Raw genomic sequence first — 20,035 nt, 5'->3', positions numbered from 1 at the left:
GCTGGGCATACTCATCACACCACGGTTGGAGGATTATGGCAGGGGACCTTGAGTAATGCTCTGCTTCTAATTTGCTTCCTGCCCCGGCAGAAAGGTAATTTATTACCTGTCTTTCTCTAGAGTTAAATTGCCTAGGTTTACTTCCCAGCTTCATCACTGTGAGCCTCACCCTCTGCATCTGTAAAACAGGGATATTATTATATTATTATGAGGGTAATCCATGTAAAGTGCTGAGTACAGTAATACTCATAATAGTAAAAGCTCAGTAAATAGTAGCTGATCTCTCTATAACCTCTAAATTAGATTGGAAATATTAGTATTGCTTTGTTGGAATTATTTTAGATTCCTCAAGTGAGTATATGTTCAGGATAGCTTGACTGTGTCACTTTGTGTAAATAGGTTAAACTGATGAGCTTTATAGAAAGCTGTAGATAGTAGAAATATTTGCTTGCCTCAGCCTTGTCTCTGGGGAGTAAGAACATATCCACTCGAGTTGATAGCCATAGTTCACCCTGCCTATGTGCTTAAAAATCCCAAGGTCAAAATTCTAGATTAAAATGATTATAGGTTAATAGTGCCCCAGGTGCAAAAGCGTATCCTCTCTGGAAGAAAAATAGATTTTAAACTCAGGCCTCAAAGGCTTCCCACAGATGAATTCCAAGGAACATGAGTTAACAGCAATAATAACAAAACCCCTGATAACAACATCATGTGTGAGACTCAGTAGGAGTAAGAAACAATAAACGAAAGAATCAGTTTGCAGCAAAGGCTTTAGGTATTAGATTTAGCTGATACAGACTATACAATAAACATTTTTGTAATATATAATATAATTTTCAGAAGAACTAAAGCAAGTGTAGAAACAAGTATAGGAACAAGGGACTTTCACAACTGACCAGATTTTTTTTTTTTTTTTTTTAGAATCAGTAGTAGTAGTAGGGCCTGGGCATTTGGTGGCTCCTATCTCGCTTCTGACAGATGGACACACACACAAACACAGTGTTAAGTGTGTTTCTGTTTTTTAACTTATTCCATTCAACAAATATTTTCTGTAGCAACCACTATATTAGGCCCTGGTAGAGAAGACTACAAATAGGATTAAGAGATGGTGCTTGTGTTGAAGGAGCTTGTAGTCTACTCTTGCCTTTGTTTTCCAAAGATGATCAGTCTTTGGAAGACTGACGACAAAAGACAATGGAGAGGGCGCCTGGGTGGCTCAGTTGGTTAAGCGACTGCCTTCAGCTCAGGTCATGATCCTGGAGTCCTGGGATCGAGTCCCGCATCGGGCTCCCTGCTCGGCGGGGAGTCTGCTTCTCCCTCTGACCCTCCTCCCTCTCATGCTCTCTGTCTCTCATTCTCTCTGTCTCAAATAAATAAAAATAAAATCTTTAAAAAAAAAAAAAAGACAATGGAGACTACAGGCTTACTGGCCTAACAAGATTTTCTGGCTGCCATTTTACTGCCCACGTGTAGCCAGGTCTGTCCTCCAACACACCAGTCAGCTCAGTTCACCTATACCAACAATTACTTACTACATCTTGAGTGCAGAAGTGCCCACCGTTTTGGAGTTATTCTTTCATTGGCGTAGTCCTTTGATACCAGAGATTTCTGTAGGTTCTGGTATTTGTAAGCCCTCTTCTACCTGTAACTGCTAACTCACTGTCCAAAGAATTCATCTATAAAAAGATAATACTTTAATAGGAAAACTGCACATTTGCCCACAGGCCTTGTGGGAGGGAGTGACATTTGCCTCGGTGGGTCCTTGAGGAAGGCTTCAAAGAAGAGGTGCCATTTGAACTGGAGTTTGACAGATGAATGGGATATTGATAGTTGGGTAAGGAGTTGGGGGTCACAGAGAACATTCTAGACTGAAAGAAGAACATGAGAAAAGATACAGAGGCTTGAAAGTATTAGGACTATTTCTGCAGAGGTGAGAAATGTGGCTGGAAATCTAGGAAAATGGGACTCTTGCTTCCCATTGTGGAATTCCTCTATTTGCCCCCTCTACTCTCATTTCACCCTGTTACTGTGCTTTGCTTTTTCTTCACTTGGGATGACCCCTGTTGAGATACTTGGAGGGGAGTAACTTTCCTGTGCATATTAATGGGATTATCAGCAATAAAATAGTTATATAACTATGAACGAAATTTTCATATGCATTACTAAATAATATCTTGGAATGGGTGGTTGGGGAATGTTTTTCAGGTTGAAAATATCCTCTTGCATGACCGAGGCCACTACGTCCTGTGTGACTTTGGAAGCGCCACCAACAAATTTCAGAATCCACAAACTGAGGGAGTCAATGCAGTAGAAGATGAGATTAAGAAGTAAGCATTTCCTCCTTTCTTGGAGTTTTGTCCATGACCAGATCAGCAACCGTACTTTCAGCTTATGGATGAGAAGGTCAGGGTGGGAAGACCATGGTGCTAGTCGTGGTGCCTCTTGTCACAGAACATCATGTTGGCAGTTGGGTTGTTTGATTTCAAGTGGAGAATGTGGAAGGGGTCCACAAGCATTGATCAGTAGAGTAAAATGAAGGAATCATATAGCATTTTATCAATGGTCCAGTGATCACTGTACATAGATATTTTGACTTACGTCACATAGCTCTTAAAAAGCTGAAGGGTGCACAGACTGTAGAGGGACGGTGATGTTTTTAAGTGTAATCACAGCATCTGTGACATTATCAGTCAGCTGGATGTGCTTTTCACCGAACCCTACATTGCTGTGCACTCCTTCTTGCTCATAAGGAGCTCACCAGTCTAGCGGAATTAATGGTAAGTAGGGCTATGAAGTCTCTACAGATACTGACTTGCTGACTTCGATGAGAAAAAGCCTCTTTAGATTTCTGGCTCCAGTAAGAACCTGACCCATTTTTCCCCTCTTGTCCAGAGTGCTGGATTTTTCACAGGCAACAACACTCACTGATACTACTAATAAACCAGCAGTCTGGTATGCACACCTCTATCCTGATCCTCAGTCTCCTTTCCTGCATCACCCCTGGCAGCCAAGCTGGGGCGGAAAGACTTCTGGTCCACGGTGCTGGTGGACAGCTAAACCATAGTGCCCTCTGGGCTTTAGAGGCTTGAGCAGCATAGGTCACATGCTTGGTAACATCAAGACACTCACTTTGAAGCTGAGCTTATACCATCTTTCCTTGAGCCAGAGATAAGAGGAAGACTGTTGCTTCATCCCTCTTCCAGCAGCAGAGACCAGCCAGCCACCTCCCACCCCAGCCAGGGCCCACTTTCTGCCCTCCTCCAGGGTCTCAGCCAGTATTACATATCTGAGTTGAGCCACATTTAAGGGAATTACTGTTTTTAAGAACAAATCAGAAAATATAAATATACTATCAGACAACGAGGATTTGCAGAAGATTTTATCATTGGAGGACCCAAGAAAAGTTGCTTTTGGTGTTGATTGAAGTGCCTCAGTGTCTGGGTCTCCACGTGCCCTCAGATGGAAGGACTGCTTCTAGAGGGCCGTGGGTGTGTACCAAGGATAGCTTTCCATTTTATCTGCACTAATATTTCATACTCTCTTCTGCGGATTGCTCCCAGGGAACTAGACTTTTTAAATTTAATATATATGTATTTAAAAAGTATTTCTGCTACCCCTGGTTTTTAATTATAGCTTTGACATATTTAACAAAAAACAAATCTCTTGATTGTAGATACACAACGCTGTCCTATCGAGCACCAGAAATGGTCAACCTGTACAGTGGCAAAATCATCACTACGAAGGCAGACATTTGGGTAGGTGTCAACTAAGCTATCCGCACCTCAGCTACCAGCAGTCTTGACCGTAAATTCCCAAGTTTAATGCAGAAAGTGCCATAGTGAGTGTGGCCACTGTACCATGTCACTGTCTACCTAACCCTCAGGGTTATTCTTCACTCCACGTGACCAGCCACTGCCTCGTGAAGCATGTCAAAGGAAATGACTTTAGAGTTCTGTGAAAATTATTCAGGTGACCTGCCCATTATTTAGGTGGTTTTCATACATGCATTACGAGTTCTTAAGAATAAAATAGCTGAAATGCTTGTTCCTTATTGGAGCACAATTTGGTAATGATGGTAGAAATAATGTATGTCAGCAGCTAAATAGTGGTGTTGAGTTCTAAATTCAAGTTTCTAATAGGTTAATAGTACAGAGTTTTTATATCTGCTCATAAATGTGGATGATGCCAATATCTCTCAGACCCATTGGCAGTTATGGTAAATAAACCACTCGTAGCAATCTGCTTTATTTTTTTAGGCTCTTGGATGTTTGTTGTATAAATTATGCTACTTCACCTTGCCATTTGGAGAGAGTCAGGTGGCAATTTGTGATGGAAACTTCACAATTCCTGATAACTCTCGATATTCCCAAGACATGCACTGCCTAATTAGTAAGTATTTCAAGTTTCTAGTTTCATATTTTTATCTCTAATCTCCAGGAATGAATTGGGGGACAGAGGGACTGGATCACAGGAGTGATGGGTTGGATGCAAAGATAAGTCAACTGGTAATGGTTGGTCACTCAAAGATGAATAACGGTATCTAGTTAGAGTCGTAGGCCTTTTTGCTAGAAATCTAAGCTCTTTTGCACTTGAGCAGAAATCCTAACTGTGCTTTGAACAGTACAGTACTGCTCTGTTCTGTTGCAAGCAGTATGAAAGAGTCCAGCTGACTCCTATCAAGTGATAAAAAATTCATCTTTGCAAAACTGGAAGCAACTCAAATTGAAATGATTGCCATGCGTTGGCTGGAGTGAATACATAATTAAGACTGTATAACTCTGTGGAACAAGGTTTTTTCTCTCTTTAGGTTAATCACTGGATTTTGATAACAAGCATTTAAACTCAGTGCTTGGTTTAAAATGTTTTTTAAGATTCCCCACTCTTTTGCAGCATCCTAGCAAGCATATGTGTCAGTTCATTAACCAGATGGTAGAACCAATAATCTTTGCACAAGCCCTTGTACCAAAATGTGAAACAGAGATATTTTATCATCTTTTCACATTGGTCAAGGGATTTAGCATCTAAATTTTAACCATTATGGGTTATAAGTCCTGGGATAGTTTTTTGGGTCCTGGTTGGGGTTGCATTGAAAAAAACAGAAGCAGATATGGGTGGAGCATCTGACATTTGTTGAGGGCCTACTTGTACCTTATTTAATTCTTAAAATCTTATATAGTAAATATAATTACCCCCATGATACAAATGAGGAAGCTGAAGCTGAGAAAATATACGTAACTTACCCAAGGTAACATCGTTATAGCTTTTAGATTCCACTGGGCCAATTTTATCAATCCACTTCTTCTGTTTATGAGCCAAAAAGGGGGGGTGGTGGTATTAAAAGAAATGGGAGTATGGCCTTTAATGGTTGCTGGATTGTTTTCAGAGGTAAAGCATTAGAGTAGTCCCTCCTTATCCGTGGGTTTGCTTTCTGCGGTTTTAGTTACCCACAGTTGACCGCAGTGGGAAGCAGACAATCCTACTTCTGATGTATAGTCAGAAGGTCAATAGTAGCCTAACGTTATGTCACCATGCCTGTGTCATTCCCTCACAACATCTCATCACATAGGCATTTTATGCTTTCGCATCATCACAAAAAGGGTGAGGACAGTATAATGAGATGTTTTGAGAGAGAGAGACCACATTCACATAACTCTTATTGTAGCATATTGTTATAATTGCTCCGTTTTATTATTATTGTTAGTTAATCTCATACCATACCTAATTTATAAATTGAGCTTTATCATAGGTATGTATGTATAGGAGAAAACAGTATATATCGGATTCAGTACTATCTGCGGTTTCAGGCATCTACTGGGGGTCTTTGAACGTGTCCCCCCTGGATATGGAGGACTACTGTATATCTGTTCTAGAACTGCAGCTATGTAAGTGAGATTGGAAGGATATATAGGAAATGGCCAGATCTGGTGCTAGAATGGTAGGATTTTTTGGTAATACATTTTCTTTTTAGCATTTGTACAGCAAATTCATATTAGGAAGAACAACTCTTTATGAATTTCTGTGACACTGACATCTTTCCCAAACTCTGACCTATTTCTTTACAAACTACTTGAAGATCCCACAGTCACCCTAGAGTCACAGATCTAAAATTAAATTTATTGTCCTTGCCCAATTATTCCCAATACACAGTTCCCCTCTTTTTTCGGTTTCTATTAGTGGTGTCACCATTCACGCCAGGATAATGGAAATTTAAGGTTTTCTTTGGATCTGGCTCGCAAGAGAAAGTAGAGTCAGGCATTTTCTAAGCAGTGCTCTTTCTTTGGAGTCTCTCCTGTCTCCATCACATTCTCTTGTTCTCATCACTGTCACCATAGTATATACACATTCAGCTGGTGCGTGCCTGTAGGGGTGGAGTGGCCACCAGCCTCTCCTCCTTCAGTCAGCCCAGCCCAGCCCCGCCTCACCGTGAGATCGGTCTTACACAGCGCCACCCTGTCAGGTCCCTGTGGTAATCTTCCTGGTTTGCCCGTGGTCCCACAGTAGGGCCCAGCTTCTTAGCATGGCATTTAAGACCCTTCATACTCTGGTTCCACCTCACCCGCCCAGCCTTATTTCCCTGTGTTCTCCGACAAGGAAACCTCTGCTCTGTCCTTCTGGCACCTGCATTTCCTCACAACAGGGCCTTCCATTGCCTTTCGCCCAAGTGCATTTTTGCCCAGACTATTCCGCCACCAAGAATATCTTTTTCTCCTCTTTCCCCTGACTGACTAAATTCTTTCTTGCCTTCAAGGACCAACCCAAACCCTGCTTCTTTTTTTTTTGTTAATTAATTTATTTGAGCTGGGCAGGGAGGGGGAGGTGGGAAGGCAGAGGGAGAAGGAGAGAGAATCTCAAGCAGAGCCCCTGCTGAGCAAGGAGTCTGATGCAGGGCTCGATCTTGCAGCCCTGAAATCATGACCTGAGGGGAAATCAAGAGTCGGAGGCTCAACCAACTGAGCCACTCAGGCGCCCCAAACCTTCTGCAAGGCCTTCACAAGACTGTAGCCTCATCAGTCTTTCCTACACTTAGTGTTCAGACCATTCATTTGGTTCCTTAAACAGTAAGGCCTTGCGTTGTTGTTTGTATGTATGCATGTGTATGTTTGTGTGTCTTCACAAAGATGTTTTTCCTGGGGATTTTTCCAGCTTTGGAAACGGCAGAAGTGTCAAGAATCTGGAAATAAATAAGTGTTCTATAGATTATGTGAAAGTAAAGATGTATTTATCATTTTGTAATTTCTTTTAGAATGGAAACCAGCTAATATCTCCAACAAAGGAATAATAAGTCAGTTCTTAAAATTTGAGTTTTGAGGGGTGTTTGGCTGGCTCAGTCGGTGTATATGTGCCTATTGATCCTCAGGGTCATGAGTTCTAGCCCCATGTTGGGGGTAGAGATTAATAAAGAAAAAAAAAAAGAAAGAAAGTGGAGAAAAAAAAAAAGGTTTTGATTATAAGTCTCAAGGATAATCATTTGTTTAGCAAGATAAGGAAGCCAGAAGCCTGTAACTTCCTAGGTACCAGAATATAAAGGTGGTAACTTTAATAATGAGAGATTGCTTGAGTCCCTGTTGTACAAGCCACAGAATGTGAACTTCAGATATCTTTGTTACAGTTCAGAAACTTTGTTACTTTCTTGTGCATATTAAAAAATTTTAGGGAAGTTAGAGCTTCCATTTCTGAGAGGGGAGGAAAAGAGCTAATTACACTGTTTGAATTTTATGAGAAATAAAAATGAAAAAAAAAAAAACCACATTTGGTAACAGAAATTATGTTTCCTAGCTAATGTAATAAGTATTAGGGTATTATTAAATATGTTCACATATGTTTGTCTTAGGGTATATGTTGGAACCAGACCCTGATAAAAGGCCGGATATTTACCAGGTGTCCTACTTCTCATTTAAACTACTCAAGAAAGAATGCCCAATTCCTAATGTACAGGTATGTGAAAGGTGCTTTTTAGGGGAAGTAAACATTATCAAATTGTCATTTAAAATTCCTGGGGCGTGAACCAGCTGTTTAAGAATATAGATGTCCCTTGTTTTGTGTGGTAGGGGGCATTCAAGCAAAGCTAACTGTGAAGCAATTACTATAAAGAGAATCCAATTTTCCCATAGAATTTAATTATTAAACTAAGGCAATTACACCCCTCCCCCCCCAAAAAAAATCCCTAGGGATTGAGTTGAGCACTTTGGGTGAAGATTGACCAACCTACTATCTTGTTAACTTCCACAGTTCACTAAGAGCTATGAGCCTGTTGTATTTACCTAGCGGTGGTAAGGCAGGCTGCCTTCCTGAGGCAGGTCTCTGAATTTGTCCCCATACCTACTGGAACATAAGCCCCTTGTCCCTTTTCTCCTTTATTGCAGCAGAGCTTTCTTGATTCTGCTTCTACTCTCCGCCATCTATAACTCACACTCCTTTTCCGCTACCCTCCTTACACACATCAGGCCATAGGAATGTTTTCTACATTTAGTAATCCTAAGCTCTGCACTCAACAGTTTTCAAACTTCAGACCTTTTACAGTCTTAGCATATTTTTCATGTGTGATCCAGCTCCCTTGAATATTTTACTAATGGATGCCATAATAAATAAGTTCCAATCTGAAATTGTCTTCCAGTTTTCCCAATAGTGAACTTTGATGTCACTGTTGGAGCTTGAGGGTATTGATAAATAACACTCCTCTTTCACTCCTATATTTGGAATCAGATGTGGGAATCATTCAGATGGAACTCAGAATATTGGCTGTATTACTAATAAGGTTGAATCAGAGAATGTAGCTTGACCAGTCAGGCTCCCTAACATTAGATCCACATGACTGAGCAGGGAGCACCTGATTCTGTAGAGACAGGCTCTCCCTTAAAGGAGAGGTCAGCCAGGCGAGCTCACTTTTTTCTCCCAGTCCTGTCAGTCAAGTAAGTTACGCTTTCTCCCTTGGGAGAGGAATGCTTGGAGAGAGGAAGAGAAGCAAGGAGAGATATCCTAGCAAAAATTCTCCCCACCTGGAAACATGAAGGAAATGGGAGGTCCCTCCTAAAAGCCTAAATATTTACTGTTACTAGTAAAACTATTATTAGTATTCCATTTGTCAGCTTTCCAGATTAAAATGAGGAATCTTGTACAGGAACCTAGCATGACCATGTTTTTCTTTTGCTGCCCCACTTTCCCATTCATAAAGTTAAGTAACCTGAAATATAATTGGAAGCATTCAGATTGGTAACTAGTTTTTAGAAAGTCAGGCTCACAAGTCTCAAGCCGTTTGGTACTCACTCAGCAGTGCTAAGCAGTTGTCTTGTGGTTGGGGACGGGAGTGCTCCCTCCGGAGCCGGAGCTGGTGTCAGGTGGCCCGTGCAGAATCCAGGTGGGAGGAGTTCTACTGGCCTCATGGGTCTAGGGGTGCCTCATACACTGGAGAGGCCCCGGCGCCGCAACCAAATGGTTCGTGGCTATGGTTTTCTCCCAGTGTTCAAGATAGAAGACAGAATGAATCCCGGCTGGGCATGCTGCTAGTCAGTGCTGACTTCTGTAAGGTTTAGCTGATAGTTTAAATAGTAATACAGGTTACAGACATCTCTCCCATTCCATTCTTAACACCACCTCTAAGCTGTGTGGTAGGAAGTGAAGGGTCCAGAAGGTTGGGAGCCTCGGGGGAGGAGCGCATGGGATGCAGCCTGCTCTGTCCTCTTCTCTGGTATGCTACCTTCCTGAGGGGGGCCGAGACTGGTGGGATCTACCTTTGGTTGACTTCCCTTCCCTCTAGTAGACATCTGGGCCTGGAAGCCACACCGGGAGATCCCAACACGTATTTCTATCAGCCCAGTCATGCTGGTATTACTTTTACAAAGCAATCTGCAATGTCCTTTTTTGGTTTCCTTTCAATTCTGTAGAACTCTCCCATTCCTGCAAAGCTTCCTGAGCCAGTGAAAGCCAGTGAGGCAGCTGCAAAAAAGACCCAGCCAAAGGCCAGGTAAGAACTGCCCGAGTGTGCGCAGGTCCCGTGCCAGCGGCCGTAGTGGTAGGAGAAGGTCCCTGGTGGTTGTTAGGTTCCCGTGGCCAGAGGCTGCACAGAGCAGGAGAGCAAGCTCTGTCTCTTCCAGGGAGTGCAGGGAGGAATATAATGAAACACAGCAATCTACATCTGAAAGAGAATGAAGAGCTCCACAGCTGTTTCTTTTGCTTGGGGAGAAGCGCAGGGGCATTCAGAGAAGAGGCAACAGACAACTTTAAATATTGCTAAAAAGAATGTCCTAAACAGGTGTCCTGGTCTTCCTGTAGCCTGGTTCACCACCCTAGTCCTTCACCTCCCATTCCTTCTCACTGTCTGTGACCCTGACCACCTCAGGAGAGTGCCAGTCAAGGCACAGACTCCATGAACAGCAAAAGAGCTTGTGGATCTTAGCTAATCACATTCCATGGAACATGGGGTCTTCCCCGAAGCAGATGCCAAGAGAGGATTGAAGAAGCTAGAATTTTATTTGACTGTGAGAGAAAATAGGGAGACAGCCAGGGAGGGTTGGAAGAACCATCAGAAGGTGATGTAAGTCTAACCCAGAGTGAGGAAGGAAGAGTGAGTGGAAGTGACTAGAAACTGCCACACAGTTGAAGGAAGAAGGTTCACCAAAGGTGTCAGGGAATCCTCAAGCCGAAGTCAGCTACCAGAGCAGCTCCCGTGTCCCGGGAACAGGCCGACTTTAATCCCCCTGTGGCGGGGGTAAAAGGCTGAGAGCAGCCTGTGGGAAGCATGGCCTCAGAAGGAGCATGGCAGTGGATTTCAGGAGCACAGCCCCTGGGGCACGTGGTGTTTGCACCCCTCGCCAGCCGCAGGTCTGTGGGGCACAGCCTCATGGCTGCCGTGCTTCCAAGTGGCAGATTCTGAGGGTAGTCGAAGAGATGTTTATACCTCCTTTTTCTCCCATGTTCCCATGGCGAGGAAACGTTAGCCGCCAGCTATCAACAAAGTACCCTAGATAGGGTTATGTGAATTTTTTTTTTTTTAAGATTTTATTTATTCATTTGACACAGAGAGAGACACAGCGAGAGCAGGAGCGCAAGCAGGGGCAGTGGGAGAGGGAGAAGCAGGCTTCCCGCGGAGCTGGGAGCCCGATGCGGGGCTCGATCCCAAGACCCTGGGATCATGACCTGAGCCGAAGGCAGACGCTTAATGACTGAGCCACCCAGGCGCCCCGGGTTATGTGAATTTTAATAGAGTGGTAAAATAATTTCTACCTTTTTAAACATTCTTTTTTTTTTTTTTAAAGATTTTATTTATATTTGAGAGAGAGAGAATGAGAGACAGAGAGCATGAGAGGGAGGAGGGTCAGAGGGAGAAGCAGACTCCCCGCCGAGCAGGGAGCCCGATGCAGGACTCGATCCCGGGACTCCAGGATCATGACCTGAGCCGAAGGCAGTCGCTTAACCAACTGAGCCACCCAGGCGCCCCATTTTTAAACATTCTTAAATGTTTCTGAAATAAATGTAAATGCTGATGCGGCTCCAAAAGTTAAAGGAGACTTTTGTTTTTCACAGACTTAGCAAACTATATCCATGGTGTTACTTTGTAGTCCGTTTCTTACCTAAGTCTGCCATGCTCACCTCTGGAAATTGCTTTTGGGGCTGAGTTCATTAGCTGAGTATTTGGGTTTATCCCCATATTGCTCTAGACCCAAATATAGTAGGTACTGAAGCTAAGCAAGGATCCATTCCCACAAAGCCCCCGCATTTATAACAATGACAATAACTGGTACCATTCCAAGTGGTGCTGTGTTGTGTCAAATGAAGAAAATCATACCTGTATCATAAGGCAGTTGTGAACATCGGTGACTGTGAAACTGTTCTATAAACTGTAGAGTGCCCACGCTGTTGGTTTGTATGGATCCATAATGCTGCAAGAATACACAGACCTTACAGCCAAGAGATTTGGGCCTAAGGTGTCCTGTTTATAATTTACAGTGATTTCATTTGCGTTACCATATTTGCTCCCCAATCCCGAGAGGTAAGTTTCTCTTTCTAACTCTGTTTTTAAAGTAACCACTCTTCGTTGAGGCATCATGTATACCAGATACCATACAAGGTTCTTTCTGTAAATAAGATGACTTTCTTTTTCTTGAAATAAATCTATGAGCCATTGTTGTTGTTCTCATTTTACAGATGAGGAAACAGACTCAGAGTTGTAAGTGGCCCAAGGTAATCAATCAATATGTGGTTAGTAAAAAAACCCGAATTCCAGCATCCATACTCTATTCTGTGCATTAAGTGATTTGCCCACAAGCACATAGATGCGACAACTTAGAGCCAGACCTCCTGGCTTCAAGGTCTGTATTTTTTCACAGCATATTGAGGGCCATACAAACTAACATTTTGAGCACTCTACAGTTTATGAAAATGGTTTCACAGTCATTGATGCATTTGATGTTCACATCTGCTTCATGATGCATTATTTTCTCCATTTCATACAGAAATGACCCAAAGCAAGAAGAGATAAAATGACATACCTATTATCACACAGTTAGTGAGGAACCAGGCTCAAATATAGTTTTCTTTGACTCCAAATCCCTTTATCTCTAAGATGTTACCCTTAAGAGAGATCCATCCAAGGGCTCCTGGGTGGCTCAGTTTGTGGAGCATCCAACTCTTGATTTTGGCTCAGGTCATGATCTGAGGGTCAGGGATCGAGCCCTGTGTTGGGCTCCATCCTCAGTGCAGAGTCTGCTTGAGACTCTCTCTCTCTGCCCCTCCTCCTGCTCTCTGTCTCTCTCTCTCGAATAAATAATCTTTAAAAAAAAGAGAGAGAGAGAGAGAGAAAGAAATCCATCCAGTGTGGAGGTTCTTAGCATTTGGTTTCTATAGACGTCTGTTCGACTTTCTCACCATTGGCTATATATTTCTTAAACCTTTCTCTTCTTCTCCAACATTTGTCCTGTTTTCCTTCCCACCTTCCTTCCCCAGGTTATAGCCTCTCCAAATATGATAGCTTTTATGTTATAAGTTCTCTACCCCACACAAAAGCATTCCTCTAGCAGGATTGCAGAGAAAAGCCTCAGGGTCCACAGTGGACATCCCTTGGAGATATGTCATGGGGAAGGCACATGGGGCCTGCTTTGCTTCCTATTTTGCATTTCATGGAGGCCATGCCAGACATATTTTGGAAATAGTTATGAAGCTTGTTTATTTTGGCCATAACTTCAGTTTTACTCCCTAATGTGCATTTTCAAAAGACCACTACTCTGTTCTGAGTTAGATGGCAGCCAGCTGCCTGGACTGCTCCAAATGAATGGAAGTTATCACCTGGATTTTTACACTATCACAAGGAACAAATAGACCACCCAGCAGTCCTTCCTATATTAATTTGGATTAGATTTGGCTGTGATGTCCAAAATGACAGTGGCTCATATAAGATAGACGTTTTTTTTCAAGTAAACAAAGTCTGGAGGTAAGTAGTCAGCGATTGGTTTGGCAGTTCTGCCCCACACCCAGGCTTCTTCAAGCTTCTCACTCTACCTTCCCTACGATTGTAGCCATGACCTCACAGACCAAAATGGTAGCATTCCTGTTCCAAGTAACAGATGAAGGAATAGCCAAAGAAGAGAGACAAATGGCATACCCTAGCTATTTCTTAAGGCTTCTGGAAACTGCCGTATAACAGTCTGCTTTCCCATGTAAGGCCAGAACTTAGACACATAGCCACACCTGATTATAAGAGAGGCTGGGCAATGTGATTTTTACTCTGGGTGAAATCCAGCTAAATTTTTTAATTGGAATATATTTTACATATAACATATTCCCCAAATCCTTTATCTTGAATTATTTACTTATTTCTTCTAGTTGCCTTATTGGAGTCACTCACTTATATGCTTTTTTTTAATTATAGAGAGACCATTTTGACAACTAGTTCTTTTTTTTTTTTTTAAGATTTTATTTATTTGTTTGACAGAGACACAGAGAGAGACACAGCGAGAGAGGGAACACAAGCAGGGGGAGTGGGAGAGGGAGAAGAAGGCTTCCCATGGAGCAGGGAGCCCGACACGGGGCTCGATCCCAGGACCTTGGGATCATAAACTGAGGCGAAGGCAGACACTTAACGACTGAGCCACTCAGGCGCCCCTTGACAACTAGTTCTGACCAAGTTTGAGTTCCCTCTACATCTGAAAAACACCTGTTTCAAATTCGTTTCCATCATCACCCAAAGCATATTCTGGGAAATCCTAGGAAGTGTTAGGTGGAATGGTCCCAGGGTCAGGTAAGCTAGAGAAACATTGCCTTTTGTATTGGGCTCTCTTCAAAGTTTTCCATGCACATTCACACGTGAAAAGTTCCGCTGGAAAGAAATCTGCTCGATATATTTTGATTAGTATGTTAAAACTTCTTTCCCACCAACCCTTTTTTCATAACATTTAGTAACACATAACATCCTGTGGAATACCCTTTGACAAATGTCGATTAAGCAGATCTGGAAGGTTTGGATGAGTGTGGAGGGGAAAGCCAATCCATCAAGTACTCTGTCTACCCCTTTCCCACTCTCCCACACGTTAATGTGAATCTGTGTTTCCCCCCCTTCCTTTTCTAGACTGACAGATCCCATTCCCACAACAGAGACTTCAATTGCACCCCGTCAGAGGCCTAAGGCTGGACAGACTCAGCCAAACCCAGGAATCCTTCCTATCCAGCCAGCCCTGACACCTCGGAAGAGAGCCACGGTTCAGCCCCCACCCCAGGCTGCAGGTCAGTAACTCAGATGGTTTGAAATTTGGTACACCCTCTTTGTTATCCCGGACATTAACAGAAGTCTCGGGAAGCCTACTTTTGCTTCAGGAATGGAATCCCGAGACACATAAGGAATAAATGGTTTGCCCTGAGGACCAGGAGGTGAGCACCCATTGAAATTATATGGCACGTGGCTGGCAAAAGGGAAGCCTTCTCAATGGGTTCTGCGGGGGGCCTCCAAGACCACTGATGCCTGATGTCTCTATTTTTTCTAGTCTTGGCCCTGATTTTGTGGCTTGGTCCATTCATCCCATGCCTTCCTTTTTATTTCATATTCTTCTCTGGCCTTTAAAGAAACAAGATTCTCTTCTTTTTGACACAGGGGCATTGTTTCTTTAATGCTCTGTCTTCTGAAACTATCCGTTACCACTCCATGTTTTGGTATTCCGGTTCTAATGAGATGACTTAGTTTAGAGGACCCAAATGATCAAGTAACTGAATTTAGTCATCACTTCCCCTACCAGGAAGCTGCTTTTGGTGAATTTGGTGGTCATCTACTTATAGCCAGGCATCTAGATTGGGGTCGTGTAACTTATATGTAAAACATCAAAGAATGCTTTTGTCGTAAAGCATTAGTGCAAAGATTGTATTTGAATGCAGTAGCATCAAAGACCAGTTGAATATGTAGATACTCGGGTGCTGACTAAAGGAATAATTGACTAAATGGGATGCTGAATAAAGGGGGGCTTTCTGAAGGAGGCAAGCACTGAACCTTGTTCCTGAACCTTGATTTGAAAAACATGAAGCACATAGTTTAGCAAGAAGATGCAAAGACAGAAGCACATGGCTCTTGGGATTATCTGTCCTTTTATCACCCCCCCTTTATTTCCTTGGCAAGAGAAAGCAAGCCATTTTCGTCTGGAAGAGTTTTGAGCCCTTATATGGAGTTTATTCTCATTACAGGATCCAGCAATCAGCCTGGTCTTTTAGCCAGTGTTCCCCAGCCAAAAACCCAGCCCCAACCCAGCCAGCCTCTACCCCAGTCTCAGCCCAAGCAGCCCCAGGCTCCACCCACCCCACAGCAGACGCCGCCCACCGCCGTCCAGGCTCTGCCCACTGCGGCCCAGGCCACGCCCCAGCACCAGCCGCAACTCTTCCTCCAGCAGCCGCCGCCGCCGCCGCCGCCGCAGCAACCGCCTCAGCAGCAGCCGCCACCTGCCCAGCAGCCCGCGGGCACGTTTTACCAGCAGCAGCAGCAGCAGGCCCAGGCCCAGCAGGTAAAGTGTTCAGTCTGACCCTTGCTTGCCGTATCTGAGGCGGCGCTGCGGAAAGGCCCAGTAGGTACAGGCATCTTCCTCGGGGAGCCCTTGGGAGACAGGGAGCCACTCCACATCGCCTCATTGCTTCTCCCAGCGCTGCATACTGGGAAGCATTGCGCAGTGGATGCATCACTGGGCCACTCACACCCCTTTCCTGGGCCATGGGGAATTCTTCACCTGATGGAGGAACCTCAGCAAGGGAACTATTTTTAGGGACGCTTTTTCTCTTCTTTCTCTCTCTCTTTTTTTTCCTAACACAATTGCACCATTACCATACTAAAAATAATAATTTCTTCTTATTATAAAATATCCAGGGGCGCCTAGGTGGCTCAGACAGTTAAGGTCTGCCTTCCGCTCAGGTCATGATCCCGGGGTCCTGGGATCCCCCCCATCGGGCTCCCTGCTCAGCCGGGAGTCTGCTTCTCCCTCTCCCTCTGCCTGCCACTCCCCCTGCTTGTGCTCTCTCTCTCTGTCAAATAAAAAATAAAAAATCTTAAAAAAATATATCCAGTAATGTTTAACTCTTCCTGATGTCTCATAATTTCAGTTGGCTTGTTCGAATCAGGTTCCAAACAAGGCCCACATGTTATATTTAGTTGTGAATCTTTCCTCCTCCATTATCTATTCATATTTTTTCTACATTTTTTACTCTGAACATACTCATTTTATAATGATTGACGTACTCTTTTAAGTCCCCTTTTATTCATAGTGCCCTCTCCCTCTTTCTTTCCCCTTTGGCATTTAATTTTTTGAAGAAACTGGGTCATTTGTCCTGTAGAATTTTCCACCTTCTGGATTTGGCTGATTGCATCCCTGCAGTCATTTAATATGTTCTTCCATCCCCTATGTAAACTGGTAGTTTTTTGAGGCTTGGTCAAAATTCGATTCAGTTAGAATAGTTCTTTGTTCTTCTGGTTGTATCACTTCAGGAGGCGTATAAAGTCTGGTTGTCCTATCTTTTATCAATATGAAGATCAGTCCGTGAGTTTGGTGTTGTCTGTCTGATCCATTCATTCAGTGTCCCTGATCAGTTTAGCAGCAACTGCTGATCATTTCCTAAGTCCCTTCACTCATTAGGGATGTCAACATGGTGATATTCTAGCATTCCCTCTTCACTTAGGGGCTGGAATTTTTCTGTGAAGAATTTTTCTCAACTATTTGTTGACCCTGAGGTACTGTTTATATAGAAAAGGCAGAAAAAGCGCTTGATTCTTCACCTGTGTTTACCAGTTTTCAGAATGGGTTTGTTCTTAGTGTCATCTAAAGGTGAACAGAGGTTTTTGATTTGTTTGTTTTAGTATCATCGTGAATTCAGGGATTTAAACGTATTTGTAATGTTTCCAGACATTGCCTTTTTAAAATTTTTATTTTGATGCTTAAATTGCCTCAGCTTTGGCCAGTGGAATTCTCTTCAGACTGGCTCCTGGGTCTTTTGGTGGTGACCCAGCCATCTTTATGGTTTCCTTGCTATTTATTTATTTATTTATTTATTTTTAAAGATTTTATTTATTTGACAGAGAGAGCACAAGCAGAGGGAGAGGGAGGGAGAAGCAGGCTCCCTGCTGAGCAAGGAGCCCGATGTGGGACTCGTTCCCAGGACCCTGGGATCATGACCCGGGGTGAAGGCAGCCGCTTAACCGACTGAGCCACCCAGGTGTCCCTCCTTGCTATTTATTGTAACAGACCGCTCTGGGCTTACTCTGCCCTTGACCTGGAAACAGCCATTTCTCTGAAGGAGCTCCATTTCCTTTTAAAAATAGTATTTAGAGACCACAGTTTGGTGCTAAAGATACTCATTTGCTAATGGATCAGTTGTTTTTAAGCCTTTTCAGTGGATACTTGCGAAAGATATTTTGTTTCTTTTGTTAATATACACCACGAATCTAAATTTATATTCATAATTCAGAATTGTAATTATAGGATTTTTGCTTAACTCCTTGGATTTTATATTTGTATTTTTCTAATCTGAAAATCCTGATTCCTAACAACATTAACATAATCACTTAATTGCTTTATAATTTCAAGACAATAGTGCCAACACGAGTACTGGAAACAGGTTAAGATTTCTTTGCCTTTTTCATTCTTAGAATGTTTTGCTCATTATTTTCTGGAGAGTTTGGCTATCAATTTGATACACAGGTTTATTTGTTTCATTTTGCTTTTGATTTATAGTTATTGCCAAATTTTGGGTTAATTTTGTTGTATGAAAATATAAAACATTTACAGAGTTTCAAAGTTAAATCTGCAGAATTCTGCCCCGTCCATCCTGTAATAATAGAGGGAGCCCTCATTCCTGTTTACAACTTGAGAGTATTCTCTTTTAAGGATACATAGCATGGCTTATTCAATTAGTGTCCCTGTTGATAAACATTTGGTCATTTCCAGCATTTTGCAGTTCTAAATAGGCAGCTATTTATTGACATCTGCTTCTTTGCTAACCCTTTAACTTTGCCCCAGGAGGCCGACAGTGGCCTCTCAGTTAACTCTACAACTAAGTAACAGTGTTTGGGATATTCAAAGACAAGACCTTGACTTTTGTTCATCAGTAGGCCCTTGTTTGACCTGTGTGTGTGTGTGTGTGTGTGTGTGTGTGTGTCACATAGTCCTTGGCAGTGGGGAGTAGACAGACGGATAAAAAGTATCCCTATCCGTAGGCAGTTTATAAGAGAATATTGAGAACTTGAAAGAATCGGTTACCAATACAAGATAAAATATCAGTAAGTGTGGTATACAGAACATTTTGAATGTTTAAAGGTGGGACTGTTAATAAGATGGAGCTACAGAGAAATAATTTTCAGAAGGGCCTGAACGGACTCTTTATAGCTGGCTTAGCACTTAGGTGATTTTCAGTGTCACTGCTTCATCCTGTTCATGGAGCAAAGCATTTTAATCTTGGCTGCTGCCAAATCCCTTTACAAGAGGGATTACTTCTGTGATTGGGAGATCATTTATTAGCTTCTGCTACACTCCAGCATGGGGAACCACAAGGTGCCCAGTGGAATGGAAGCCCGCAGGCTTGCCATAGAAACCCACCCGAAGCCGGGCTGGGGGCCAGGAGGCAGCCTGGCCCTGTCAGGTGCTGTCAGGTTTACGTCCATGCCCTGAGGGTCCCCTCGGGAGTTGTGAGGCCAGGCCACGGGACTTCTGCCCGCCCTTGCCTTTGGCTTCAGACTGGGCTTGGTTATTCCTGAGACCTTGGTCTTTTGTGGAAATCTGTTCCGAGACAGGCTTTCTTCCCCTCCTCCCTTTTGCCGCTTCTCACGCTCAGTTTCAGGCAGCACACCCAGCCGCCCAGCAGCCGGCCCTCGCCCAGTTCCCGGTGGTGTCGCAAGGCAGCTCCCAGCCGCCGCTGACACAGAACTTCTACCAGCAGCAGCCGCCGCAGCTGGCCGCGAGCGTGCACCAACAACAGCTGCTGACTCAGCAGGCCGCCTTGCAGCAGAAGACCGCCGCGGCGGCGGCCGGACAGCAGCCCCAGGCGCCGCCCGCTGCAGCCCCGCCGGCGCCCACGGCCCAGGAGCTGGCGGTGAGGGCGTGGAGCGAGGGGCGCGGGAGGGCGCGGGGCGGGGGCGCCGCGGGACGGCGCGCAGCGGGGGCTGGCCAGAGCGCGGGAGAGGGGCGGCAGCAGCCCGGGCGGGGGCCCTGCGTTCGGCTGCTTCCCCGGCCCGTGGTTAAAGTACTTGATTTTTTTTCTTATTATGCCCGAGGTCAGGATGAGGTATTCTCTAGAAGGTAGAGGTATAACAAAAATGATTCTAGGCTAGTGGTGAAGATGAGCATTCTTATTTATCACTCTTAAAATTAGACTGGCAGAAAGAGCTGTTCACTGTCTCTGTCGGTGCCAGTGTTGAGCAGTCAAGGACCTCGGTAGGATTAGAGCGCATCCCTTTGCCTTCAAGGGCCAGGTTGACCATTGTGGCCTTTCCAGTCTCTGGAGGTTTGCGTGGGCTCCCACCTTTACCCTGAGTCCTGACAGGGTTTTTATTTATCCTTGGTCTTGGACAACATTACCTCATTTAAGT

At 43.8% G+C, this 20,035-nt stretch overlaps 1 protein-coding gene across 27 annotated transcripts in view; it reads left to right on the top strand.

The window, feature by feature from the left end:
• The window catches only part of AAK1 (AP2 associated kinase 1), a 170,988-nt gene that overhangs the window by 104,186 nt on the left and 46,767 nt on the right, over positions 1–20,035 (top strand). For 24 of the 27 annotated variants that reach the window (XM_081832055.1, XM_081832076.1, XM_081832056.1 and 21 more), the window contains exons 6-13: positions 2,206–2,327; positions 3,674–3,755; positions 4,257–4,389; positions 7,832–7,935; positions 9,882–9,961; positions 14,558–14,712; positions 15,658–15,971; positions 19,282–19,539. In XM_081832055.1, the coding sequence (XP_081688181.1) occupies positions 2,206–2,327; positions 3,674–3,755; positions 4,257–4,389; positions 7,832–7,935; positions 9,882–9,961; positions 14,558–14,712; positions 15,658–15,971; positions 19,282–19,539 (1,248 nt within the window). The remainder of the gene's footprint in view (positions 1–2,205; positions 2,328–3,673; positions 3,756–4,256; positions 4,390–7,831; positions 7,936–9,881; positions 9,962–14,557; positions 14,713–15,657; positions 15,972–19,281; positions 19,540–20,035) is intronic. The other 3 variants (XM_081832068.1, XM_081832067.1, XM_081832083.1) reach the window with 1 other exon arrangement.

Source organism: Leptonychotes weddellii, chromosome 10 (genome assembly GCF_054177405.1).
Source record: "Leptonychotes weddellii isolate Sample4059 chromosome 10, ASM5417740v2, whole genome shotgun sequence".
Taxonomy (NCBI): Eukaryota; Metazoa; Chordata; class Mammalia; order Carnivora; family Phocidae; genus Leptonychotes; species Leptonychotes weddellii.
This window is presented reverse-complemented; position numbering and strand designations above follow the sequence as displayed.